This window comes from Armigeres subalbatus, chromosome 2 (assembly GCF_024139115.2).
Source record: "Armigeres subalbatus isolate Guangzhou_Male chromosome 2, GZ_Asu_2, whole genome shotgun sequence".
NCBI classification, from domain to species: Eukaryota; Metazoa; Arthropoda; class Insecta; order Diptera; family Culicidae; genus Armigeres; species Armigeres subalbatus.
The window spans coordinates 438,398,549-438,426,071 of NC_085140.1; the positions used below are offsets into that span (position 1 = coordinate 438,398,549).

At 39.5% G+C, this 27,523-nt stretch overlaps 1 protein-coding gene and 1 long non-coding RNA gene across 5 annotated transcripts; one reads left to right on the forward strand and one right to left on the reverse strand.

Annotated features, from left to right (window-relative positions):
• Window positions 1–245: 245 nt before the first annotated feature.
• LOC134213635 (uncharacterized) lies at window positions 246–5,819 on the forward strand. 3 transcript variants are annotated; one of them, XR_009979496.1, is made up of 5 exons: window positions 246–686; window positions 1,114–1,507; window positions 1,571–4,402; window positions 4,530–4,884; window positions 4,984–5,819. It is a non-coding gene; the product is annotated as an uncharacterized LOC134213635 (long non-coding RNA). The 3 variants fall into 3 exon arrangements; XR_009979495.1 differs by having other exon boundaries at window positions 1,114–4,402; XR_009979497.1 differs by lacking the exon at window positions 246–686 and adding an exon at window positions 828–883 and having other exon boundaries at window positions 1,114–4,402.
• An 8,598-nt stretch (window positions 5,820–14,417) lies between these two features.
• Window positions 14,418–16,468, reverse strand: LOC134218057 (heparin sulfate O-sulfotransferase). 2 transcript variants are annotated; one of them, XM_062696926.1, is made up of 4 exons: window positions 16,422–16,468; window positions 15,981–16,262; window positions 15,227–15,917; window positions 14,418–15,160 (listed from the first exon to the last, which is right to left on the reverse strand). In XM_062696926.1, the coding sequence occupies exons 2-4, from the start codon at window positions 16,114–16,116 to the stop codon at window positions 14,890–14,892; spliced, it is 1,098 nt and encodes a 365-aa protein (XP_062552910.1). In that variant the 5' UTR covers window positions 16,117–16,262; window positions 16,422–16,468; the 3' UTR covers window positions 14,418–14,889. The 2 variants fall into 2 exon arrangements, with proteins under 2 accessions (XP_062552910.1, XP_062552909.1); XM_062696925.1 differs by having other exon boundaries at window positions 16,345–16,466.
• Window positions 16,469–27,523: the final 11,055 nt, after the last annotated feature.

Consider the following 27,523-nt stretch of genomic DNA (forward strand, 5'->3'; position numbering starts at 1 on the left):
GCCAAAATCGGGAAGGGACTGTACTACACTGGCTTAAATAAAATATGGATATTCATAAGTTCCGCCTTATGAAACACCAAAAGTTCATTTCTTAATCGATTCATAAGGCTTCTATGAAACTCATAATCAATAATATTGATTTCATACATATGCCTTATGAATCGCAATACCTTTCCTTATGAATAAAAATCGTAAGATAATCATATGTCATTTCATATGTTCATCCAGTTCATTCACCGAAAAATGGTTTGTTTTGTTTTTTTTTGCATTCTGGCCGACTTTCTTTTAATTAAATAAAATAAAACTCAGAATAAAACTATTTATTCGGCCAGTTCTTTTCTATAGACATAATATATTAATCGCTTCATATTTTGACCGGAGCGGCTCTTTGAATCAAGAATGTGCAAGTTAAGTGATGTCTTACGAGGCCGGAAAAGGTCGCATCTGTGGAACCACGAAGCTACCGATGCGTTATTTGCGGATTGGTGATAATAAGTGCGAAAATGATGACGAAAATTTGAGCGATTGGTTCCAAATGAAGCGGAGTTCCGGGCATTTTGTAATTTGAACGGTGGAAGCTTCCAGTGGCAGTTGGCCCAAGGATTCTCGCTCCCGGAAAAAAGTAAATTCGCGCTAATTGTTTGTCCTGTTGGTTGCTGCTAAGGATGTTACCATTAATGGCCAGGGTAAGGAGAAGGAAAACAAGTGTTTTGGTGTAATGTCGATGGGAACAATATGTTTGGCATGTACCCCGGCGGAATGCGGCCGGGGGTTATGTTGTTTTTTTTTTCTACTGTCGAGCCAAAGCGATAAATCCGTGGGGTGAGCTGCATGTGGCTGTCCTAGCCGGGGGCGGATGGGTGGTGGTTGCCGGTGCTGGAATGTAAGTGGTGCTTGTGATGTTCGATAATGTGGCAAACTTTATTTCGGCGTAGAATTGGGAAGATGGTCAGTGCTTCAGTTGTAGTTGGGTGATGATTGCTTCGGTTGTTAATTACGGAATTATGTACAGTAGATATTGTTGATGTGTTGAAGGGTTAGGGTTGCGTCTGCGCTGCTTCTAGTGGTCTTTTTTCGGCGTTGTACTAATGGTTTTTTGTTTTTTCTTTTCAGGAATCAGCTATCCTAGTGGAGTTCTCATCGAGTAAAGTAGAGGCAGACGTTGCCGAATGCAGTGCCTTGACGTGACGTGGAATTTCGGGTGTTCGGTGAAAGTGATCGGGTGTCTTCGTTGGGGATGAGTACGGTGGTCACGACGATTTGGTCGGCTTCATCTTCCTTTCGAGGGGCTGGACCACAGTTGGCGTAAGCCAACGGTGCTAAGCTCCCCCTGGCGGTGCGGCGTCTGACGACGCAAAATCCCGCAGGTCGCCCGTGTGGTGTAGCCGCACCGGTTAACCAGGGGGGCCCTTCATCAACGCAAGTTGGTTAGGGCATTAGCACAGGCAGCCGATGAAGTCGATGAAAGTGCACTGTCCGATTCCATCCTCGGACGGTGTGTCAGATGGTAAGTACCGTTCCAATCTAAATAATCTGTTGACTAGGGACTAATTCTTTTTTTCTTTTTTAGGTGCTGATTGACCGATGCCGGATGTCAGGTGAAGAATTTCCTGGCAAAACTTTTTTGGAAGATGTTGTCTTAAGTGATTCCTGATTTCTTGGTGTTGCTGCTTTTTTAGAGTGGGAAGGTGAAAACACTGAAGCAGCTGTCAGTTCCTGATTGCAACGAACTTTGGATCATAGAGTCAATTTTGATGAACGATCACCAACGCAAAACCAGTTTTTTTAAATCCATGATACTTTCGAGAAGATTTGCTTCACGTCATTTTACAATCGATCAAGCTTTCTGGACTATAGAGCCCCGTAAAGACCGACGAAGACAAAATGTTCAAAATGGCGACGTAAACATCTATCTCACCAAAACCACCCCAATGGACAATCAAAATCGAAGCGAACTCACCTGTTATTTCGGTCGGCTTCTTCGGTCTTTTCTCAGTTCCGCAGTGAATCTCAAGGATACCGCAAGCAATGCATTGATATTCCGACGATCTGCGAAAAAAACCGAAGAAGTCGACTGAAGTTGCAGGTAAGTTTGCCTTGATTTTGATTGTGTTTCTGGTGGGATTTGAAAGGAAAACTTCAGAGATTCTGACGGGAATCCTTTTGAGATTCTGACGGGAATCCTTCAGGGATTACGATAGGAATTCTTTTAGGATTCCGACGTGAATCCTTTAGGGATTTCAACGGGAATCCTTTAGAGATTCCGACAAGAATCCTTCAAGGATTCCGGCGGGAATTCTTCGGAAATTCCGACGTGAATTCTTCAGAGATTCCAATAAGAATCGTTCAGGGATTCCAACGGAAATCCTCTATGGATTTCGACGGGAATTCATTTGGGATTCCAACGTGAATCTTTTTGACATTACGACATGAATCCTTTAGGAATTCCGACGGGAACCCTTCACAGATTCCGACGGAAATTCTTTAGAGATTCCGACGGGAATCCTTCAAGGATTCTGACGGGAATCATTCAGGGATTCAGACGGGAATCCTTCAGAGATTTCGACGGGACTCCTTTTGGGATTCCGAAGGGAATCCTTTTGAGATTCCGACGTGAATCCTTCAGGGATTCTGACGGGAATCCTTCAGAAATTCCGACAGGAATCTTTCAGATATTTCGACAAGAATCCTTCAGGAATTCCGACGGAAATCCTCTAGGGATTTCGACGGGAATTCTTTTGGGATTCCGACATGAATCCTGTTGGGATTCCGACATGAATCCTGTTGGGATTCCGACATGAATCCTGTTGGGATTCCGACATGAATCCTGTTGGGATTCCGACATGAATCCTGTTGGGATTCCGACAGGAATTCTTCAGGGATTCCGACGGGAATCCTTCTGGGATTCCGACAAGAATCCTTCAGTGATTCCGACGGGAATCCTTCAGTGATTCCGACGGGATACCTTCAGTGATTCCGACGGGATACCTTCAGTGATTCCGACGGGATACCTTCAGTGATTCCGACGTGAATCCTGTTGAGACTCCGACGTGAATCCTTCAGATATTACGACTGAAATTTTTCAGAGATTCTGACGGGAATGCTTCAGAGATTCCGACGGGAATCCTTCAGAGATTCCGACGGGAATCCTTCAGGAATTCCAACGGGAATCCTTTAAAGAGTTCGATCGGAATTCTATAGGGATTCCGACGGGAATCCTTCAAAGATTACGACTGAGATTCTTCAGAGATTCGGACGAGAATCCTTCAGAGATTCCGACGGGAATGCTTTGGGGATTCCGAAGGAAATCCTTCGGAGATTCAGACGGGAATGCTTCAGGGATTCAGACGGGAATCCTTCAGGGATTTTGCCCGGAATTCTTTAGGGACGGGAATCCTTTTGGGATTCCGATGGGAATTCTTTAGGGATTCCGACCGGAATCCTTGAGGGATTTTTTCGTAGATTCCGATGAGAATCCTTCATAGATTCGGACGGGAATGCTTCGGTGATTCAAGGCCCAAACTTTTAGAGATTCTTATTCTGGGGGACTCTTCTTTTTGTCGCACCCTATACTCAGGGTCGTTAAAATTGCTCTAAGGAGAAATTAGATGGAATGTTGGAAAAGCTTCCCTTTGTCGAATAAAACCGAGAATAGCAGAACAACGAATGTAATTGAGAATGGTACAAAGGAGTGATGGTGTGCAAGAAACGTTCACGCTAAATGTAATTTAAGTTACATACACACCAGTATAGCATGTCTCAATACGACAGTTTACAAACACGTACCAGACTTCTCGGAAGCCTACAGGGCCTTGTGGAGAACAATGCCGCGCATAACCAATTGAAGCAATGGTATTGGTAAATGGTCAGTCTTCTGCGAAGTTACTGTTTGGACCAAAGTGTCGAGAACATCAACGGAATGATGAAAACCCTTGCACTACTGGCTCTGCGCCACGTTCTCGAATTGACACACGCCTAACAGATCTATCAAGACGTGACCGAGAATCGTCCTCTGTAGATCTACTTGGCAATTCTCACATGGCGCCATTCAGTGTGGCAAACATGTCACAAAAAGTTAGAAAAAAATCGATTACTGTTTAATGACCACCAATACATGGAGGTTGTCATATGTCTACAGCTGATTATGCTACTGTTCCTCGAATGTCCCGATAGTTTGAGACGTTACAAATCCTTTAAGATTAGTTTGACGATAGCAAACAAATACTTCGCACGTTGACCAAAAACTGATTGCCGGAGTTCGGAAATGCAGTTGCAAAGCTGATCAAATGTCTTTTCACTCCGCCGGTCTCTGGTTATAGGGTTGCTAGCGAGAAAATCAAAAATACTTCAAGAAACCCAAATCGATAGCAAAATGGCAACGCTAGAGAAGTCCAAAACAAAAGTAAGTAACCATCAGCGTATTTCCAACCACAACTTGTTTGTATTTATATAGCACATAAGATTATTACCTATTTCTATGTATTTATTTATAATAAAATTAATAAAAATTTCCTGTTTTCGTGGTTTAGTGCTAGCATTGAATGAAGCTCAAACGCAAACTAAAACCATTAGTTCTGCCATCCAGTCGATGTCTACGATGAAGAGGATTCGGTGAACCCGTGGTCGGTACCTATTTTCTCAGCACGTCGATTTTCGATTTTCCTAGAAGCAGAATTCCTGGCGCGCAAAATGGAGAACGATCAATGCACGAATCATCGACTATTCCAACTACTAAAGCGCAACGTCAAGGTTCGAGACGGTTTGAAATGTAACGTGTTGAAGTTTTCAGCAAAGTGCTGGTCACCGAACTATGGATAATGCGGGACAAAATTTTCATCGCGACGAATGCACATGGAAGTTACTGCAGGCAAGATACCCAGGAAGGTAAGTCACGGTTTTAGTTTAGATTTAGTTTGCTTATTTTGGAAGCTTACATAAACCTCATCCACAAACTATATTACATACATTTTTCTCTTTCCGAAGCGCTGCAGTTCTCCAGCAATCCACTGAGTTCAGTTCCAATCTGAAGGATTCTATGAAGCAGTTGTACTCCTAGTGCGACCCATCCACACGATGCTCGTAACCCGAATTAAATCTAAAATCTACGAGACTAAGCCTACACCCACTGCTCAGCATTCTTCCGCCCAATGCGCCCGAAATACTGAATCCTACGTTTGACCCGACTCAACTGGCCCATTTATATCTCCATTATGTTCACATTCCTCCGAAAAGTCATCACTGACAAGCGCTTCTTAACGGACGCTCGTAGCATGATGGTAAAGCTGGCTGCCACCCAACTAAGCATTACAACAAGGCACGATCATTTGTTTGTATGCTGTTACACGTCCTGCGAAGTCCTATCGGGATCGCAAATAGGGCAACCGCTGCTGCTGCCGATGAGAAAACGAAAAGAATTTCTTAAAATGCTGAAACTGGACATGATCCGGGTGAACATGAACGGATCGGTCGTTCAGGAGAAGAAGTGGATGATTGTGGACAGCGATGGGAAGACATCCTTCGATTGTGGAAGATCGGTACGTGGCAGTACTTGACAGGGTTTGCTTCCGATAAACGACCAGACTAAAAAAAACTAAATAAATGCTATTTATGCTTCAAAAAATACTGTATATATGATCATTTTTTTAATTCAAATTTTATTTTTAATTGAAACCTTTAAAATATTCATATGCTGAAAGTAATTATTTCATAACGAAACTTATGAAATTTCATAAGGTTAATCAATGAAAATTTTAAGGTAACTTTAAGATAAACATATGCTTCATTATCGGTATAATTCATTTCAGGTTCATCCAGTTTCATAAGGCAACCTTATGGTTTTCAATGTATTTTCTTGTGGAGAAATTTCATAAGGCAAGTTAATAAACTTTGCTAGGTTTTTTTCGGCAGTGTATGTATTGCACCGGCCACTCCGGCCTTAGTCTGGTAATAAAAATAAAAAAGGGTGCTACCTTATGGAACTCCAGAAAGGTTCGAGAAATAGTCGAAATATATAGAAATAGTATGAAATATTTCCAATATTGGCCGACATTTGGCGTCCAACCAGATAAGATCGGAGCCATGTGCATAAAGCAAAAGAACAGACCTTTTTTCTAGTTTTGCAAGCAGCAGATCATGGTAAACTTTGTCAAAAGCAGATTTGAGATCGTTGTAAACGGCATTGTAACCGATGGTTTCAATGAAATATTGTATATCCGGAATAAATTTATAACGCTTTTTATACCGAAGTTGGATTTTTCTCCGGATACAGGCAACTTTACAACTTCGGAAGTAGTGCGCTGGATTTGCCAAAAGATGCGCTAAACAATGCATCAATTAGTTTGACAGATAAAACTTCGGAAGAAAGTTTGGTTCGGAAGTCCCGACTTCCGAATTCTAAGTTGGTGCTACGCCGACAATAGCATTGGCTTCACAAAATGCACAATAATGGGTTAATTCCTTTATACTCCATTGCACAGTGATGTCACGCACGACTTTTGACAGGTACTGGTCCTGTTGTTTACAGACGACTTTATTTTAACTTAGAGACACTTCTATCATTCCTTGAATTTTCTGATCGATAATTACCTAAACTTATCGATAATTACCAATATTTGAATGCGGAATGTACGGAATGTCTTCAACATCGTTAAATATGCAGATTTAATTTGAATCAAAAAAATTTTAAGTCCGAAACGTAAACAACAGGACCAGTACCTGTCAAAATAGTGAGGTTAGGTTTGCCGCGCGCAATGACCTATAAGCACCTGGCTTCTGGTGAGCACGTGCTGCCATCTAGTTTTGAGAACAGATAGTTCATTTTCGAAGCAATCTTTAAGGTCAACAGTACCAGAGTCTATTATATATAGAGTTACGCAAAGAGTGAAGCCAAATCTACCTATTGAACTGTCAAACCGTCTACCTATCGAGCAAAGTAAACAAATGCTTGTTGGTAAGGCGGAAGTATTGTTATCGCCTGATGATTATTATGGCGAATTAAAACTCATGAATTGAAATGTATTAGATTTGTTCTAGAAACAGCTTCAAAAAACTTCAATACACCCCCCAATAAAGTTGCAACAAGAAACTCACGTGTTTGCACTCTGTAGGTGACTTTGGTTATCGAATTAAAAAGCTTTAGAAGTGATCACTCCCGTGAAGTCACTTGAAGGGTTGAACAAAAATGAAAGTTTTCAACATAATAACAAGAGCATCATTCAGAATAAGAGTAAGAAGAAGAGATATAATAGACTCTGAACAGTACCAGAGAGTTTTCTTAAGGTGATTCGCCATAGTTATGAGATTGGTCTATGTAGTGGATAAGATTGGCATTAGATGTTATGATAAAATTATAATAGCAAAATGCCATTACCATCAATCCCTTGAAATCTGCATTTGACATATGTTCTAATGATATGCACTCATTTATTGAGTAACTCGAATCAACGTGTATTGAGCTAATTTGAGCTCCATGGTAAATAACGCACAAATGTTTTTGGTTTTCTCGAGTTCGTGTCAAAACGAATCGACGACGGAAATCAGTTTGCTGAGTATTGTTGCGGCGAACGGTCGAGCTTAGAAACCTCGTCCGGTCACGACAATGACGCAGCCGTTAGTGTTGGAATATTGTTGTTTGTTGTTTTATCTGGAATTTCGGAATATGGTGTTATCGAGGTCAGGTAAGGAAGGAAGGCATTGTTAGAAATAGAAGATAAGATGAAAAATGACATAAAAATGCTAGCGTCCCCGGTAGGCTCCCTGACGGAAGAGCAGAGGAGTAGGTCGGGTGACAAGAAAGGTGCAAAAAAAAGATGGCACATTGAGGAAAGCAAAAATTAAAGGCAAAAAAGTTGGCAAAATAAAAAAACAAAAAAAAACAATGAGGAATGCTAGCGTCTCCGGTAGGCTCCCTGACGGAAGGGCAGAGGAGTAGGCCGGGTGACAAGAAAGGTGCAAAAAAAAAGTTGGCACATTGAGGAAAACAAAAATTAAAGGCAAAAAAGTTGGCAAAATAAAAAAACAAAAAAAAACTATGAGGAATGCTAGCGGTCTCCGGTAGGCTCCCTGACGGAAGGGCAGAGGAGTAGGCCGGGTGACAAGAAAGGTGCAAAAAAAATGGCACGTTGAGGAAAACAAAAATTAAAGGCAAAAAAGTTGGCAAAATAAAAAAACAAAAAAAAACAATGAGGAATGCTAGCGTCTCCGGTATGCTCCCAAACGGAAGGGCAGAGGAGTAGGCCGGGTGACAAGAAAGTTGCAAAAAAGATGGCACATTGAGGAAAGCAAAAATGAAAGGCAAAATGAAAAACAAATAAAAACAATGAGGAATGCTAGCGTCCCCGGTAGGAATGCTAGCGTCCCCTAACGGAAGGGCAGAGGTTGAAAAAAATATGCCACAATGAGAAAAATAAAAATTGGACTGGAGTTGGAATGGATTTTTGATTTGATTTGAATCGAATTTTGGTTTGGTTTTGGATTAGTTTTGTATTGGATTAGATTTGGATTAAATTTTATTCTTTATTTGGACTGGATTTAGATTGGAATGAATATGGATTGGATTTCGGTTGGTTTTGAATTGAATTTTTGGATTTGTGATTGTATTGGATTTGGATTGAATTTGGATTAGGATTGGATTTTGATTGGATTCGGATTGGATTTGAATTGGGTTTGGAATGGATTTGGATTGGGTTTGGAATGGATTTGGATTGGATTTGGATAGGATTTGGATTGATTTTTGATTGGATTTGGATTGGAATTGTATTGAATCTGGATTTTGATTGGATTTGAATTGAATTTTGATAGGATTTGAATTTGATTTGGATTGAATTTGGATTGGATGTGATTTGTATTTGGATTGGAGTTGGATTGGGTTTGGAATGGGTTTGGATTGGATTTGGATTGGTTTTGGATTGGAATTGTATTGAATCTGGATTTTGATTGGACTTGGATTGGATTTGAATTGAATTTGGATTGGATTTGGATAGGATTTGGATTTGATTTGGATTGGATTTGGATAGGATTTGGATTTGATTTGGATTGGATTTGGTTTAGATTTTATTTGGATTGGATTTGATTTGTATTTGGATTGGATGTGGATTAGAGTTGGATTGGATTTGGATTGATTTTGGATTGGAATGAATTTGGATTGGATTATATTTGGATTGGGTTTCGATCAGATTTGGATTGGATTGGATTTGGATTTGGATTGGACTGCATTCGGATTGATTTTGGATTGGATTTGGATTTCATTCGGACTGGATTCGGATTGGATTTAGATGGGATTTTGATTGGATTTGAATTAAATTTGAATTGGATTTGGATAGGATTTGGATTTGATTTGGATTGAATTTGGATTAGATTTTTTTTTATTGGTTTTGGATTGAATTTGGATTGGATTTGGATTGAATTTGGATTGGATTTGGATTGGACTTGGATTGGATTTGGATTCTATTATATTTGGATTGGCTTTCGAAAAGATTTGAATTGGTTTTAGATTGGATTGGAATTGGATTGAATCTGAATTTGGATTGGACTGCATTCGGATTGATTTTGGATTGGATTTGGATTTAATTCGGACTGGATTCGGATTGGATTTGGATGTGATTTTTTTTGGATTTGGATTGGATTTGAATTAAATTTAAATTGGATTTGGATAGGATTTGGATTTGATTTGGATTGAATTTGGATTAGATTTTATTTAAATTGGTTTTGGATTGAATTTGGATTGGATTTGGGTTTGGATTGGATTTGGATTGAATTTGAATTGGATTAGATTTTATTTGGATTTAATTTTGAGTTAGATTTAAATTTGGATAAGATTTGGATTGGATTTGGATTGAATTAAGATTGGATTATATTTGGATTGGATTTCGATTAGATTTGGATTGGATTGGAATTGGATTGAATCTGGATTTGGATTGGAGTTGGATTTGATTATATTTGGATTGGCTTTCGAATAGATTTGGATTGGATTTGGAATGAATTTGGATTGGATTTGGATTAGACTTTATTTGGATTGGATTTGGATTTAAATTTGAGTTGGATTTGGATAGGATTTGGATTGAATTAAGATTGGATTATATTTGGATTGGATTTCGATTAGATTTGGATTGGATTGGAATTGGATTGAATCTGGATTTGGATTGGATTTGGATTGCACTGCATTCGGATTGATTTCGGATTGGATTTGGATTTAATTCGGACTTGATGCGGATTGGATTTGGATGAGATTTGTATTGGATTGCCATATTTTCAATCGAAGATTGATTCATAAGGATTGGTTAATAATGTTTGTCTTGGATCAAAGATATTTGCAATGAGGGTACCTCAATGAAATTTGCAATAAAACACCTCAAGAGTAGAGGAGGGGGAGAATGTAGTGGATAAGATTGGCATTAGATGTTATGATAAAATTATAATAGCAAAATGCCATTACCATCAATCCCTTGAAATCTGCATTTGACATCTATATATATAAAAACCAATCTATGTATGTATGTTCGCTAACTACTTCTGAACCACTTGGCCGATTTCAACCAAATTTGGTACAGACATTCTCTATCCTCAGAGGAAGTTAACAAAGGGGTGGGATGGTCATGTAGAAAAGGGGGAGGGGTGGTGGGAGGGGTTTTGTTCAGAAAACGAACAATTCTGTGTAACTTTCAACTCCCAGGACCGATTTCAACCAAATTTTGTACACATATTCACTACGAGGAGGTAATCATATGGGAGATGATTTGGGAAAGGGAAGGGTCTAGAGGGAGGGATATTGTTCAAAAAACGGGCAATTCAAAGTAAATCATGAACCCCTGTACCGATTTCAACCAAATTTGGTACACACATTCTACATCATAAGGAAAAGATAACAAAGGGGGGTGGGGCGGTCATTGTAAAAAGAGGGAGGGTATAGGGGAGGTGTTGTCTTTGGAAAACGAGCAACTCAGTGTAACTCCCAACCCCCAGGACCGATTTCAATCAAATTTTGTACACATATTCACTATGAGGAGCCGATCGTACGGGAGGGAAATTTGGATAAGGGGGTAGGGGTCTGAAGGGAGGGTATTGTTCAGAAAACGGGCAATTTAGTGTAACTTCTGAACCCCTGTACCGATTTCAACCAAATTTGGTACACATTTTCTATCCCTAGGAGAAGATAACAAAGGTGAAATGGCCGTTGAGAAAAGAGGAAGGGTAAAGGGAAAGCGGTTGTCTTTAGAAAACGGGCAATTCAGTGTAACTCCTGACCCCAGGACCAATTCTAAGCAGATTAAATGATTAAATCATTCAACTCTATGATTAAAGATTATGATTAATGAATTATAATTTTTGAAAATGATGACTGATAATGATTAATGATTAAATTCATTTTTGACAATAATTAACGATTATGAATAATGAAAAAACCGTTGGATTATGATTAACGATTACCGATCGTGATTAAATGTTGACACACTATGTGTATGGTTAATGATTAACGATCGATATGATTAATGATTGATGATTATGAATGATCAAATTGCATAGTGATCCATAATCGAGTAACCTTTATTCCAAATTTTAAAAGGTATGATAATTATATGATAATGATTCAAGATTAATAAATAAAAGCAAGGTATGCAATGATCCAATGTTCCAGCATAACTTCTGTACCCCTTGCCCGATTTCAACCAAATTTGGAACAAACATTCTTTTCTTAAGAAGGCGAAGATGACAGGGATCGATCAACTCAACACTTCATCGAAATCATGGTTTGCCCAGAGAAAAGCAATGATTAAAGTGTTTCCTTCTGGACGGTAAATGTGATCATTTCTTTAAAAATAGACGTTTTTCCGGAATAAGGCATCGGTGTATGTTTTTCCTTCTTTAGAAATAGACGTTTGCCCGGAATAAAGCGATTTTGGGTTTGATCCCATTTTCAAAATCAGTCAATGTTTTCAAATGTAATCTACCTTCTTTTAATCAAATGATGAAATATCAATAAGAAAACACAATTATCCTTTTGACCTATTCCAATTCCGATGGTGAAAAAAACTGCGAATTAAACTGGCAACTCCGAGCAAGGCCGGGTACATACAGCTAGTATGTTCTAATGATATGCACTCATTTATTGAGTAACTCGAATCAACGTGTATTGAGCTAATTTGAGCTCCATGGTAAATAACGCACAAATGTTTTTGGTTTTCTCGAGTTCGTGTCAAAACGAATCGACGACGGAAATCAGTTTGCTGAGTATTGTTGCGGCGAACGGTCGAGCTTAGAAACCTCGTCCGGTCACGACAGTCTAAAGAGGGCTTGTCAGATTAGAAAATCAGGGACCCGATGCCTTCAAGCGATACTGAAATAGCCGTTTCTTTCTTTCTGGCTCAATATCTCAAGCAAGTTGGAAGTGCGCGGCGCGTTAAAATTCGAGTGTTAGTGATTTTACAATTCTAATATGTTGGAAAATTAAGTTATTCTTTTTCTTATCTATTAGTGTTAATAGTTGGTCCTTAAAAGTTATAGGATAATAAATAATAGAAGTCAAGTGTTAGTAAAAGTTAATAGAAGGTAAAAAGAGATGATAGTTGTGTTAATAAAAGATAACCTAAAAATTAATATGTTAAATGTAGGGTGCTGTGTGGCAGGTGAACGGAATAGATTCCACGTGGATCGTGAAACGAATTTGTTGAAAAAAGGTAATTTACGGTTACTACTGATTTGATAACGGGACAATAGGGGAAAAATAATGATGCCAAGTGATTAATGCCAGCCTAAATAGGTCTAGTGGGCCTTTTTTCCGTCCTTTAAGCTGAACCGGAGGCTCTTCGAATTTCCAACTTCCGATAGCCTAATTCGGGTGTATCGTATATCCCTGAGCCAGAAACCAGCCCTGTGATTTCTCCGTTAGAGTTATTCGCAGCAGAGGGATCCAAATCGCACGAAGTGTCGTATCCGGGACGTTGATATCAACCACGGAGAAATCTAACCTCAAAATTGGCAACAATAGAAGAAGAAAGAACACCAGTATCTGATCGCCGCCGTACTTGGGCTCACTGGTGACTGCCGAAAATGATACCAGCAGAGAAATTCGGAGACATCATGGCAGGAAATCGTACGTTCTTTGGACTCCATAAAACGCTTCGATCGATTGGAGTTCGCCTGAAAAGGCTTGTGCTGGATTCGTTTTTCGGCTGCTCTTGCTTTTTTGTACCTGTGGGGTTTGAGCAAGTTACCATTGATTAGCGTGTAATTATATATTATCACCTCAGCGCGCAATCGGTGATCAGAAAGCCATTAGGGACTCGCTGACATTTCTCACCAACACGAACGCAGGTTCGTGGTTGCAAACAATCCCATTTGATTTTGCCGTGACAGCTGCTCGTGGTTGCAAACAAACCGAGTAGAAGTGTGAGTGAAACGTGCGTGTACGTACACGATCGCTGAAAGCCTAATGACTCGGCTTTCTCTTCTTGTCAGATCTTGGTGGTGTGCATACGCATCCATGGAGAGCTGCTGTCATCGCACTTTGCCAAGACAGGCAAAAAGATCCACTCAACGATCTCCCCATGTGCTTCCATACCACTAACCAAGCCGTCCACAACCAGGACGTTAGGCAAGAAGATTCACGTTTCTATTGTGTGGATTGTGTGCTGTTCAATAGATGGTCTCCATGCCTGCCTTTCACACTTTATTGTATCATACTTTTTCCGCTTCCTAGCGAACGAATCTGTTGATTTTCAATTCTCTTTCGATTATCTACTCCCTCATACTTTGACTAGGACTAACCGATAAAGCCGATAAATAAATCATTTATCAAATAAAGCCCACCAGCGACAAAAGCAGTTTCGCCGATTTGACATGTTGGTGCCAATATGCAGATCTGGTGCTACCTGGAGAAGAGTACCGAAATGTGCCACGTTTGACAGGTATCCTGCTCGTTTAGATCGCGACGCGCATTTACACGGAACTGACAGATGATTCTGTTCCAATTCTGACACTGCTAATATACTCAATCCAGTTGAAACCCGGAATTGGGGGCTAGCGAAGTTGAATTTTTCTCACAATCCGTACGTTAAACCTAACTTCGGAAGTGGTGCGCTGAATAGCGCCTCGCGATATGAAAACAGCGCACCACTTCCGAAGTTAGGTTTAACGTACAGATTGTGAGAAAAATCCAACTTTGCTGGCCTCCAATTCCGGTTTTCAACTGGATTGAAAATAATATAGTCACTGTATAGTCAATAGTGGTACAATGTTAAAGAGAGTTTCTTCACCTCTTTCAGTTCGTCGTTACTGTCGTTACATCGTGCTTTGACCTCAGAAGGTGGATCACAAAAGCATTGCAGTCTCTCCTTACCGGAGGACAGGCATGGAAGCCTATTTACACAAAGTTTTCCTAAAATATGCTTTCTTTTGCTCTGTTTCAAAAATTGGTATCACAATTTACGATAATATAAAAAGTGTTTTATTATTATTGAATTTGTATCGTTTCATTATTATCATGTGTTGACTTTTATCAGTGATTTGACTAAGTTATTTAAAAGTGTTCGACGCCTTTTAAAAATTAGGAAAGATACGGTTTTAGAATCAAATCGCTGTGGAATGAACTTAAGCAAGCTATTTACAAATGAGGTAAACTGAAGGTACCAACTACTTGTACAAACTTCTTTAAAAATGGTCTTTTTTTTCTACTAGATACTATATAAACTAAATGTTTCACCAATTCGTTGAAGAATCGAAAAATCACCCCACTTTCGCTAACAAAATTTACGAACTAATCAACAGCACTAGTTTCTAGACTCACGATTCAATATCCTTTCAGTTCTCCTCCGTCCTTCTCGCTCCTGACTAATATTAATTAAAGTCTTTCACCCCCCTTCCCCTGTGCCGACGGGCCGCTCCCCGTCTTCTGGGCTAGTTGCGATTCCCGGTAACCACTGAATTTGGCTTTATCTTTTCGTAGAAAAAATCTTGCATTGGGCTCTTACCTGTTGGAGTGCGGAGTTTTTTCTGCATAAAATGGAACTGCTCCAGGGCAAATTCGTACAACTCGTTTTCCATCTGCCAGATGGCGGATTTCTGGATTTGGCTAACGGTTTGCGGCTGAGGATCCACCTTGGATTTGGTTCGACGTAGATGCGACTTATTTGATTTGCGAAAATGGTCAACGGCTCCCGTGAAGAGTCTTCAAGAAATGTAGAAAACAAATATGCAAAAGACTATTTTGAAATATATAACATTTTACAATTACCTGGGGAGTGCAACTTCCAGCAGCTCGATGAACTCTTCCATTTCTTCGGTGACCCCCACGAGAAAATACTCGTTGACTAGATTCCTCTTAGCCTGCTCCAGAGCCCATTTGCTGCCTGGTTTCCAGCACTCCGCCGCATGTCCACAAAAGAACGGTATCTGGAGCCACATGTTCGTTGGGTCACAATCGGGTTTCTGGCGAGCGACGCAATCATCGAACGTCATCGTATCGCCGGCTCGATGGCGCACTAAATGAGGTCTATAATCATCACCATAGCGCAGAAAATAGTAATACGAAACCAATCGGTCTAACGGTTTCCGGATCAAGTTTATATATAGTGGCCTGGCAGCCGGAACACCCAACTTGGCAAAGTTCAAATAGGCTAAATGGCCATGGTAGAAGGCCGGTTTCATCGCATCCCACGCTGTCACATTTCGCACAAAGCGAATTTGGTTTGGGAGGGACATCACGTGCATGTTAGCTGTGATATTAATGTGGAGCACGTGGAATGCGTTCTTCCGGCAGAGATCATAGGTAAGATTTACAAAACTGGTGCTTCCGGTCTTAGGAACACGATTGTAAATAACGACGAGCTGTTCATCGAAGTTTATTGTCTTGAGCGCGGGGTCTTCCAGGTTGGTCATCGTTTGCCAATGTCGTACACTATTCTGGAGCAGTCTATCCGAATTCCCTACGGCAATATTGACATGACCATGAAATATTGTAATGAGGAAATCTATTGGATCATACAAACCTCCTGCACCGAATTGCATTGACGCCGTTCGCTGCTCATCTGGCCCGTAGTTTGCAGCAAACCAGTGAAAAAGCACAATGAAAACTAACCCGGCGGCTATGAGGATCAGGAGGAAAAAATACTTTGTCGTCAGCATTGCTTCCGCTCTCTTGATAGTGGACCTGGATCTAGATTGCTTCAAAAGATTTCGATGCTATTAAAGGTGTTCCGTTTACAGATTGCTTGGTGGCAAATAGGCGAGACCTAATGTTGTTCACATCTTATGTTACGCAGCACTGGGCACTGGAATAACAATACAAATTTGGTAACAGAATCTGAAGCAGAATAGACTATTATGAGCATTTTTTTTCACTGTATTGATTACCTCTAACATTGAAATTTACGAAATTTTTGATTGGCGATTTTATTTGTTTTTGTCTGTTTTCATTAGAAAATATTTACCTTTCTTGCGCCGTTCGCCGTTGACAAGCAAAGCAAAGAGTCAGGACACACTCATTACAAACATCCGAAATGTAAGTTGTAAGGGCTGGGGTCAACATTAAGGCCACATCGGTTAGGTTGAAATTACCGTGTATTTTCGACCACGGACCCCGAATAAAAAATATTGTCTATCCGAAATAAACCCGAATAAAATGAAATTATTCAACTACTGTATAGAGCTCTTTCGAGGGACCACTTCTAGTACTGCATTTGGTCCCTCGGTACCCAAGTTTGACATTTTAGTGATTCCCCTATTTTTGATCTACCTTGCGATGAATTTGCATCAGTGGTAGTCGATGGCAACGACGAATAATTGATGGAATCAAAATAGTTTGTTTGTTTTAGAAAATTCAATATAAAATATTCTGAAGTATCAAATGAATTTACTATACAATTCCGTCGGAACAATATTACAACTATTAATAGGAAAGAGTTAATGTTTATTCTGCCGCGATTCGCATAAGAGTCCCATGTCGATTTTTCACGATTTTGATTTTCTTTAAAAAATAAGCTTAAAATGAACTCATCTTTAAGAAAAACTGATAAAATAATAGGCTTTTTTCTAGAAATTTGAAAATCAAAACCCACTTGTGTTGTCTCATCTTGCTATTTATTCGCATAACAGTCACATTCCAAATTTTAATACACTCTCACACAAAACATCAATGTAATTATGGTCCATTTGATAGTTCCATAGCAATGTATACAGATAAAGAATATTATGCCAAATTTTCATAAAGATTGCTGGTTTTATCGATTTATTAGAATTTTTTTAATTTCTCCATGTAAAACGAGTTTGCAAAATTCAACGGCATTTTTCTCAAGTTGAAGAAAACTGACATGGGACGCTTATGCGAATAGGGGCAGTATTTCTCATGTAAAATTATGCTCGCTCTCTAGTTTTTACCAAATATTTGCATGGTATATTAAAATAGCAGTACTTTGAAATAAAATAGCCCATCGTATTATATTTAAAAGAGGAATGGCATACCCAAGTAACACCAAGCATTACAATATTGCACGTATATCAATCACAAATCGGCATGCTAAATGCTAATTGCATTAGATCTGTTTTAACGATGTGTTGTTGCATTTATTTATCAACTGTCAGACAATGATACTCTAAATCAGCAGTACGAATGCAGCGATGCATTACTAGTGCTTTATTTCAACATGCCAAAGTAATGAACCATTATTTCGGTCTTATAATTGCCCTTTTCCACTTTAAGTCAACTTTTAGGGCTGTGTTTTTTACAAGCATATATAGCTTCATGGTTACTTGGGTAGTCTGTCTTAGAAAAAAACTCCAATTACAAGACATCTATGTATGTGCTGAGCTACAATATATCTAATAATTGGTCGCAGTGGCACACCCGAACAAAACAAATGTGCTGAGCTTCCATTATTTGTTCGGTTTATGACTGACTGACTGTAGAAGCTGACTGTGGGAAGGGAAATACATCGAAATGATCACAATACAACACCCGGCCGCAGTGACCTAGTGAGCAACATAGCTTGAGTCGTCTGCTAGTATTGTGTATCACATGGAGAGCCCAGCCTTGATAACAGTCTATTAAGACTACAACTGGTCAACTCTCGAAAAAAAAAATTACAAGACTCAGTTTTACAGTTATCATTGATTGGGAAAAGTCTGATATCTATCCAGAGAAAAAGAGGTATTTCATGCCAAATCTTCACCAATAGTTATGAACGAAAATTTGTGGATTTTCGACGACTAGGCAGAATAGACTCTTTTTAGAATAAACTTGCAGCGAGCACTCAATCCAAAATGCTTTTATTTTCGTCGTCTGATAATAATTATATGATGACTGATTCGTTTCCTCCTTTGGACTCTGAAATAATAAATAAGTTACTCAGTTTTAAGTACCAAGAAAGCCATTTTTTAAAACCAATCCTATTTTCAACGGTGCATTATGTTTTGACTTTCCAAACATTTACCAAATCGCCTTGGTAACTATGATGAAGTAATAGTTGCTTAGTTTTTTTTTACAGAGCAAGGTGATTTCAGATGGGGGTATGATAATTTCTTTGCTAGTACTGCATGAGCGCAAAAAAACTGGGCAGTTGTATAGGACATGAACGTCTTAGTTAGTCTTTGGCTCGACCACAACCCAGGTAACCACCCGGATAAAAATGTACTATTGGTTCAATAGTGTAAACAATTGAATTACCATGCCATGTACGATATACAATAGGATACATTGTTTCTTGATGGTTGCACAGATTGTATCAACACTGAGGATACAATACATCAACATATTTCTCTAATGTAACAATACTTGCAATTGTTTTTGAAACGTTTTCGTACATAAGATTCATACATTGATAACTTTTGAAATGTTTCATTACATTACATATAAACTATTTAACAATATTTGCCTCATAGCGCCAAATATGCATTTTTTCCCTTTAAATTGCATTGTTGAACAGTAAAGCTGTCACAACTGAGAAATCAAAAATCGTATTGTTTTACTATACAAATACAACACAATCCATTGTATTTTGAACAGATTTGTTCGGATATTTCAACAATATATTAACCATACACTCTATTGTGTGACGAAAAAAATGTGTGGAAAATACTCAGATTTTGTATAGTTACAATACTTAAGCCCCAAACGCAATACAACGGAACGGCGACGGAAACGGAAAATTTGACAGATAGCCCATATATTTTCTGTCAAATTTGCCGTTTCCGTCGCCGTTCCGTTGTATTGCGTTTGGGGCTTTAAGAGCACCTCCACGGGAGGCCTCATCGCTATTCTTATAATAGCGCTCCTTCCCGAGTGCTATTTTAGGATAGCGCCTCATCTTCCCACCGGTGGTTTCTGTTTTAGGTATAGCGACTTCGTAAACACATCAAGTTCTCACCGGGCGTTGCTAAAAGTAGTCATCATTTTCTTCAATGGCTCTATATTCCAACTGGAACTTGGCTAGCTGCTCAACTTAGTATTCTATTAGCATTTCCTCAGTTATTAATTGAAAGCTTTCCTGTGCCCGCCATTGCTTGAGTATGTATTTTGTTTAACAACTATGCCCAAGGAGCCCACTCGAAAACATCCTTGGCCAAATCGAGAATAGCGCTCGCCATCTCCGGAGGGCAATTCTACGCTTTTGCTCGTAAGGCTAACCGTAACAGTAATTTTTTTTCACCATTATTCCTTCTGGATTTCCTTCATCCTGGAAATTTCCTTCGGGAATTTATACTTCCAGTCGAAGAAAGTCCTTCTGAAATTTCCACCAGTTTTCCTACAGGAATCTCTTTACAAAATCCTGCAAGAATTTTTCCAGAGTTTTTGAAGGAAAACATTTGTAACAGCATCCGGAAGAATCCGGAGAATTATCTTGAAAAAAAACTATGTTTTCAAACGAACCACAAAAAAAAATATAAGGCAATTCCAAAACCAAAAAAATCCCGAAAGAATCTGTAAGAAAGCCTAAAACTATTCTGGAAGAACTGCTAGTGGCTAAAGATTCTTGAAAGAACACTAAGATTGCTGGGGAGCTCCCGGAAAAATCTTCTAGGGATCCAAGATGAATTTCCAATACAATAATTTTTAAACGAACTGCAGCAAAAAAAAAAACTTTCTGGAGATTTCTGGAGGAGCTACTTCTACTCGAAGACATACAGAATAATTACTAAAGGAATTTTCTGAGGGAATCCTGGAAGACCTCCTCGAATTAACTTACAATATAAAACCAGTTGAATTTTCATTCGCGAAACATCTATGAATATTTCAGGCTCTAGCGGGCGCTGGTGCGAACCGCTTCTCGTTATAGTTGATTAATTACTGTAATTACGACGCGAAGTTAAACTGGGGCACTAGATCCAAAAAAATAATATTTTCCTTGCTATTTAATTTTCGTCGAAATTGTTCTGAAAAAGAAAAACAATTTTTCTGCATTTTTGTATCAGTACCAAAGTGACATTTCACAAAATAGCAAATCTGTATGGAAATTTAGCAACCCAGTATGGGGCGCTAAATTTGGAAACTCACGGCTAATTTTGAGTTGCGTTCTTATTTTACATTCCCGTTTAGCTACCTCCGGTGTACAAGTGAGTCCCTATAAAGGGCCCGGAAATAGCGATAGGGACCCAGATGGGGACTCCCGTGGAGGTGCTCTAACAACCCGTACATTCTATTGCGAAAACTTCATTTACATTTGAATAAATGGTTCATAACAATGCATTCAAATGTATTTTTATGGTTCCATTTACAATATAATCTATCGCCAATTCAATGTTATTAATAGTAGTGTTACAATAAATTGTACTGTTATTCTACTGTATTTTTTATTCGGGCATTAAGCACTTTAATAAGCCTTATTTAAACCATATAACAACATTTCAGTGCCTAAAAGCTTTATATATAATTTTCAAGTGCTAATTAGCAGTATAAACACAGACAAACAGACGTAACAGCTTGAACATTTTTCTAAAAAGTCCATCGCTCAACTCCTTTGCGAGCATGTTGCACGAAGCACTATTTCATATGACATTGTCACCAGGAGGCGCTGATGTGAAATGTCTAACTCGAAGGATTACGATGCTAGCGCCTCTAGTTGTGAAACGCACAACCAATCAAATTCAAATTGATCGCTGAAGTCATGGTCGATGGTAATTTCCCCAGTGTTACGTCTGTTTGTCTGTGGTATAAACTTCAAGCAGTAAAAGAAGCCGTATATCGGTATACAACGCTCCGATATAAGCCCTATGGATTCAAGCCGAATAAGGGAATTATTATTACCAATTTAGAGCTACTATCTGTGACGTTTGGGTAGAATCAATAACAATAGCACCTAGAATTTTATAAATACCCATAAATAGGTAAATTGATCTAAGCGTGTGATAATCACAAAATGTATTACGCACATATTTATATTACAAAAGTTGCTCGCGCGTTCTGAAATATCTGAAAATAAATAATATTTTTTTCTCCTGATTTTATTTATTTCCGTGTTTGCCTCAATAGCAACCGGATATTCACCACCGGTGCGAAGCATGATTGCACTTCAACAACCTTGATAGAAACAACCGGTGCGAGAACAAGTGCATAAATAAAATATGAACGCATTTCGTTCCTATACTAGACACTCATTTGGATACGCATCGGTGGGGATCGTCTAACCTGTCTCTTTTACTCGCATTGGAAATATTATTTTGTCAATCTGTCGTGTATGATAATGATAATAATATCTGCATCACATTGCATGCAAAATGCCAGTCTGCCAGATTAATATTTCATGATCAGTGAATTTATTCTACGGCAATCTAGATATTTATTAATATTCACCTGAAAGATACTTTTCAGATGGGTTTCTTGAATGTAAAAAATTTCCGTCTATAAATAACTGCAGATTGTATCATTTTCAATGCTTCTCGCCCTCGATACAGAGGCAGATGACATCCTTCTGCTTTTTATCCCTTCCCAACAATACATCCAAACAGATCCGTGATGGATCAGATGGTAAACTATGCGACCAACCTAAATCAAAAGCAACAAACACCAGTTCAAGTTCAATTCAAGCCCAGAGTTAAATTTAATTGGCAAAAAAATCATTGAATCACACATTAAAATGTAAATAAATATTTTCCATTTCATTTTTTTTTCGTTCCGTTCCAACTCGTCTAAAAATTTTGACATTTTGGCATGGTCGTGGAAAAGTTGAGGGGGGCAAGCACTATATCGGCCAAATAATTCGCCAAAAGCGGCTTTTGAGCAGCACTGATGCATAATTTAAGTCTTATTAGCACTGTTAGCAGGTTTTTAATGCGACTATAGAACCGAAAAAATGTCGATTTTAACGGCTTAATGGTTACTTGGGTAGCGCCTCTGGCGGTGCTGGTCTCGTCAGCTCTTCTGGGTTGCATGAATTTTTATTCGGTTCTTCGGGACAATCACCTCCCGGTTATTGCCTGAATAAAAAAGTCCAATAGACTTACAATAGAAATTATTGTAAAGGCTCCGTCAGACGTTGCAAGCAAATCACTCGTGCGAGCGAATGATTTCTGAGAGCACTCGCAATTGCAGTCACACGTAGCAGTTTCTTACTTTTAGCAAATGCCAGATTTACTCTCATGCAAATATAAACAAAAACGAAAAACTTATTTTTCGGCCACAGAATCTAATTTCATTCCTATTTTTGCAGTGCAACACTGCTACCTGAAAACATTTTCACTTTTGCGAGCGAAAAATTTGCTAGTACTGCACTAGCAAGCGCAATTTTCGTTTCTGCGAGTTGAAAATTTTTAACGTTTAGCAGTCACACATTGCAAGCGAGCGTTTGCTCACGGGTTGTCATTTGTTTGCATGCAATCACATTCAGTGTAGTCAGACAGGCAAATTTTTGACAGTTGTCACTTTCTGCGAGCAAAATGCTCGTTGCGAGTGATTTGCTTGCAACGTCTGAAGGCACCTTAACTATACGATAAATTTAATTGTTATTTCAATAAACTCTATTGTTGCTTACAATAACAATTAAAGGCTCCGTCAGACATTGCAAGCAAATCACTCGTGCGAGCGAATGATTTCTGAGAGCACTCGCAATTGCAGTCACACGTACCAGTTTTTTACTTTAAGCAAATGACAGATTTACTCTCATGCAAATATAAACAAAAACAAAAAATTTGTTTTTCAGCCACAAAATCTAATTTCATTCCTATTTTTGCAGTGCAACACTGCCACCTGAAAACGTTTTCACTTTTGCGAGCGAAATATTTGCTACACACTTATGGCGGTAAGCACCAACGAGGATAATACTCGATTTAATCTGGGTGCTGCGGATAGAACCGCTTTTCTGCGCTCAAGCGAGTAGAGGGATATTTTGAAATCACTCCCATAAACAAAATTATTTTGCAGTTACTCGGCTGTCAAACATTTCCCGCTCTTCGAATTTCTCTTTCCACGCTAAATGAGGGCGCACAAATGCGCTAGACTCTACATGACTTAACGATTGTTTACATACATTCATGCTACAATCAGCTGCTGAATCTCAAGAAATTTCATAACGAGTGCTTTTTTGTTGCATTCCTACTAATTTTCCACTCGAAATATAATGTGAGAATATTTGTTACAAGGAATACAAAACTCAAAAAAAGTTTATTTTTATTTTTTCACCAAATAATAACAATACTTCTCAATATAAGACATGAAACGAACATAACCACAATCTCCAATGTTTGGCTCCGGCACAATAGAAAATTTTGGCTTCAGTTTGACAACCAAATCGATTCTATCCGCACCACCCAGGATTTAATACGGGTTTACAATAATCCGGTATTAAAGTTAATACCTCGAACGGTAAGCACCAAGTTCGTATTAAGTACGCAGCCGCATTTTACTCTGAAGGCGTTTGAGGTGGTGTGCGTATGAGAATGTTGAAATCATAAAGAACTCGAGATGACTTTTGTTGTTTGTTTTTATCCATATTTCGCTTCAACAACTCGGAAATCGATTTTTCTTGACTAGAATTAAACCAAACCGGTTGTGGTTGTGGTAATTGCGAATATTTTCAGAAATTTCATCGGAGATTATATCGGGAATTTCACATGCAGTTACAACGGTAATTACTCCAGGACTACCATCAGAAATCGCTCAAGTTATTCTTCAATAAATTCTTCCAAGAATTTCATCGGGGATTACTTCAAGCCTTCAAGAGTACCAAAAGGAATTTCTACCGAAATCCAACAAAAGCTCCTGAAATACTCACTAAAGTTGCTCCATGTATTCCTCCATGGATTCTTTCACGAATCCCAACAAAAAATCCTGCAGGAGTACCACCAAGAATTCTAAAATTCCACCAGGAATTTAACCAAAAATTCCTCCTTGAACACCTCCAGAATTTTCATCAGGAATTCCACCAAGAATCTCTCGAGAAATTCTAGCGGGAACTTATCCAGGAATTCCACCGAGAATTACTCTTAGATTTTCTTCAGGAGTTTCAACTAAATGCTGTCCAGGAGCCCGAATTTCTCCAAAAAATCCACCAGGAATGCCTCCAAGATTCTCAGGTAGGTCATACAAAAATTCTTCCAGGTGTGACTGTGATAACTCTAGAAATTTTGTCGGAAAATTCCTCCATTATTTATTCCAGGAATTCCATCGAATATTACCGCAGGAATTCCAGCAAAAATTCATTTGGATTACCAGAGGTGTTACTTGTAGAGCTCCTGTACAGATTCCTGGTGGAACTCTGGCAGGAACTTTTTCTATTGCTTTGTTCTTGTGATTTTTTGAACGGAGATAAGTGCATCAGCACCAAAGACCGGTAGGAATTCCTGGTGGAGTCATGAAACAATTCCTGGTGGAACTGCTGTAGAATAATTTAGTGCACCACAGGGGAAATTCCTGTTGGAACTCCCTTTGAAATTTCTGGTATCATTACTGTAGGATATGGTAGTGGGACTCCTGGAGGATTACTTTGTGGAACTTCTGGAGAGATTCCTATTTCAACTATTGAAGGAATTCTTGGTGGAACTCCTGGATGGATTTCCGATTGAAGTCCGGGAGGATTTTTTGGTGGATCGCCTAGAAGATTTTGTAATGTATTACTAGTGGAACGTCTGTAGAAATTTCTGGCGGAGCTTTTGGAAAATGTATAAATTTCTGGTAAAACTCTTGGAGTAATTCCTTGTAGAGCTCATATAGAAATTTCTGGTAAACCTGGAGGAATTCCTTGTGGGACTTCGGTTAATTCCAGGGTTGAAATAGACATCCCTCCTGGAGTTCCAAAATAAATTCCTCCAGCATTTTCACCAGGAAACCTAAGAATTCCACCAGAAATTTTTCCATAAGTTCCACTAGGAGTTCGATTAGGAATTCTTCCATGAGTTTCACCATAAATTCCCGCGGAAGTTCCACCAGGAAACTCTTCAGCAGTTTTACCAGGAATCCTTTCAGGAGTTTTATCAGGACTTTCCTTTCAGCATTTCCATTAGGAATTCCTAAAAGGAGTTGCACCGGAGAAGCTTAAAACAGAACTCACTCCTGAAGTTTTAAAAGAAATTTCTCCAGGATTTCCACTAAAAATTCTTCCAGAAGTTCCACCAGGAATTCTCCCAGGAGCTCCACCAGGAATCGTTCCAGGAGTTCCACCAGAAATCCTCCCAGGAGCTCCACCAGGAATCGTTCGAGGAATTCCACCATGAATCTTTCCAGGAGTTCCACCAGAAATCTTTGCAAGAGTTCCACCAAGAATCCTTCCAGGACTTCCACCAGAAATTTTTAGAAGATTTCCACCAGAAATCCTTCCAAGAGTTCTACAAAGAATCCTTCCAAGAGTTCCACCAGGAATCCTTCCAAAAGATCCACCAAGAATCCTTCCATGAGCTCCACCAGGAATCCTTCCATGAGTTTCACTAAGAATCCTACCAGGAGTTCCATCATGAATCCTTCCAAGAGTTTCACAAGTTACATCAGCAATTCCTCCAGGAGTTCCACCAGGAATCCTTCTAAGAGTTCAACAAGGAGTCCTTCCTAGAGTTCCTGTTGGTGGGGGCAATATTTTCACCCGCCGCCAATGTTCATTCCCGTGTGAGTTGTGCTGCTATCTGTACTGTGTACTGTTATTAATGTATTATTCCGCATCGAACCGTTTCCCAATAAACATCGTTTGTTGACGTTTTTCTTTTCTTCTGCCGTAGCGCAAGTCCCTGTTTCGTATTCTCCGGTCTGTGTGGACATTCCACTGTGCCTGTTCCGCCGCGATTTCAACAGGTTATGGTCCCGAATTGTGCTGAAGAAAAGTGAAAATTCGTACCCGCGAAAAACGAAACAAAAAGCGTAAAGTTTGTGCTTCGTTTTGCTGGCGTTGATTCGTTTGTTGGCGCGAGGTTTGGTTGGTGTGGTTTCATTTGATGCCCGTTCGGAGCGTGGATTTGGCTGTGCAGTAGGTACAGTAATCGTGAGAGCGGAAGAGTTGGCTGACTGAAAGCCGAAAAGCAGTGAAAAGACTTTGATCGCTTTTATTGTTCCCGGTACTAGAGGGAAAGCGGTACAAAACGAACACAAAGTGAAATAATCAGTGCAAGTATTTTCGAGCGTCAAGTGAAATGACTGAGAAATATTCGTTTCCCCTACTCAACAATGCAAATTATTCGACTTGGAAAGTGCGGATGCAGATGCTGCTGATACGGGACGACTACTGGTTTGCGGTAGTGGATCCGAAGCCGGATCCGGTCACAACATCGTGGAGGAAGGCAAGCCAGAAGGCGCTGGCAACGATAGTGTTGTTTATAGAGGACAGTCAGATGAACTTGGTGAGGGACGCAGAAACAGCGCAGGAGGCGTGGAACATGTTGAAGGCGTATCACGAGAAGGCTAGTGTGACGTCACGTGTATCCCTTCTAAAACGCACCTGTAATCTCAATTTGGAAGAAGAACGTACTGATGGAGAAATGGAGAAACATCTTTTCGAGTTGGAGGAACTTTTTGATCGCCTACAGTGTGCAGGTCTGCAGTTAGAGCCGTCATTGAAGATAGCAATGGTTCTTCGAAGTCTTCCCGACTCTTACGATGGTTTGGTGACTGCGCTAGAAAGCCGGAAGGACGAAGATCTGACTATGGAGATAGTAAAGCAAAGCTACTTGATGAGTGGCAGAGAAGAAGGGAAAGAAAGACGGATCGTTGAACGAGTTCCTGTTTCGGCAGTGGTGAAAGTGCTTTGAAGTCAGTTACAAAGCGACAAGACAAGAAGGTTTGTTATTACTGTCGGAAGCCAGGACATTTTCGACGGAATTGTCGTATGTTACAGAAGAAGCAAAGCGAGGACGACGGAGTTACCAGTGAAGCGAAGCAAGCGAGCGAATAGGAAAGACCGGTGTGTTCTACAGTCAGGTAGCTTCGGGGGTTTGGGTGATGGCTCATTGACAGTGGCTGTTCATGTCATATGACGAATGACAAGCAGTTCTTTACAACGTTGGATGAGACTGTGAAGGGCGAAGTGCTGCTAGCTGATGGATCTATTGCGAAGTCTGTAGGTATTGGTGAAGGAACAGTCGAGTGTATTGATGGAGATGGAAATGTGAAAACCATTTGGATCAA

Bases quoted from the DNA above. Each gene is read 5' to 3' on its own strand.
- LOC134218057 (XM_062696926.1), bottom strand. From the start codon at position 16,116: ATGCTGACGACAAAGTATTTTTTCCTCCTGATCCTCATAGCCGCCGGG. The intron at 15,918-15,980 runs GTTTGTATGATC...ATATTGCCGTAG, and splicing joins AATGCAATTCGGTGCAGGAG to GGAATTCGGATAGACTGCTC. The intron at 15,161-15,226 runs GTAATTGTAAAA...CATTTCTTGAAG, and splicing joins CTGGAAGTTGCACTCCCCAG to ACTCTTCACGGGAGCCGTTG.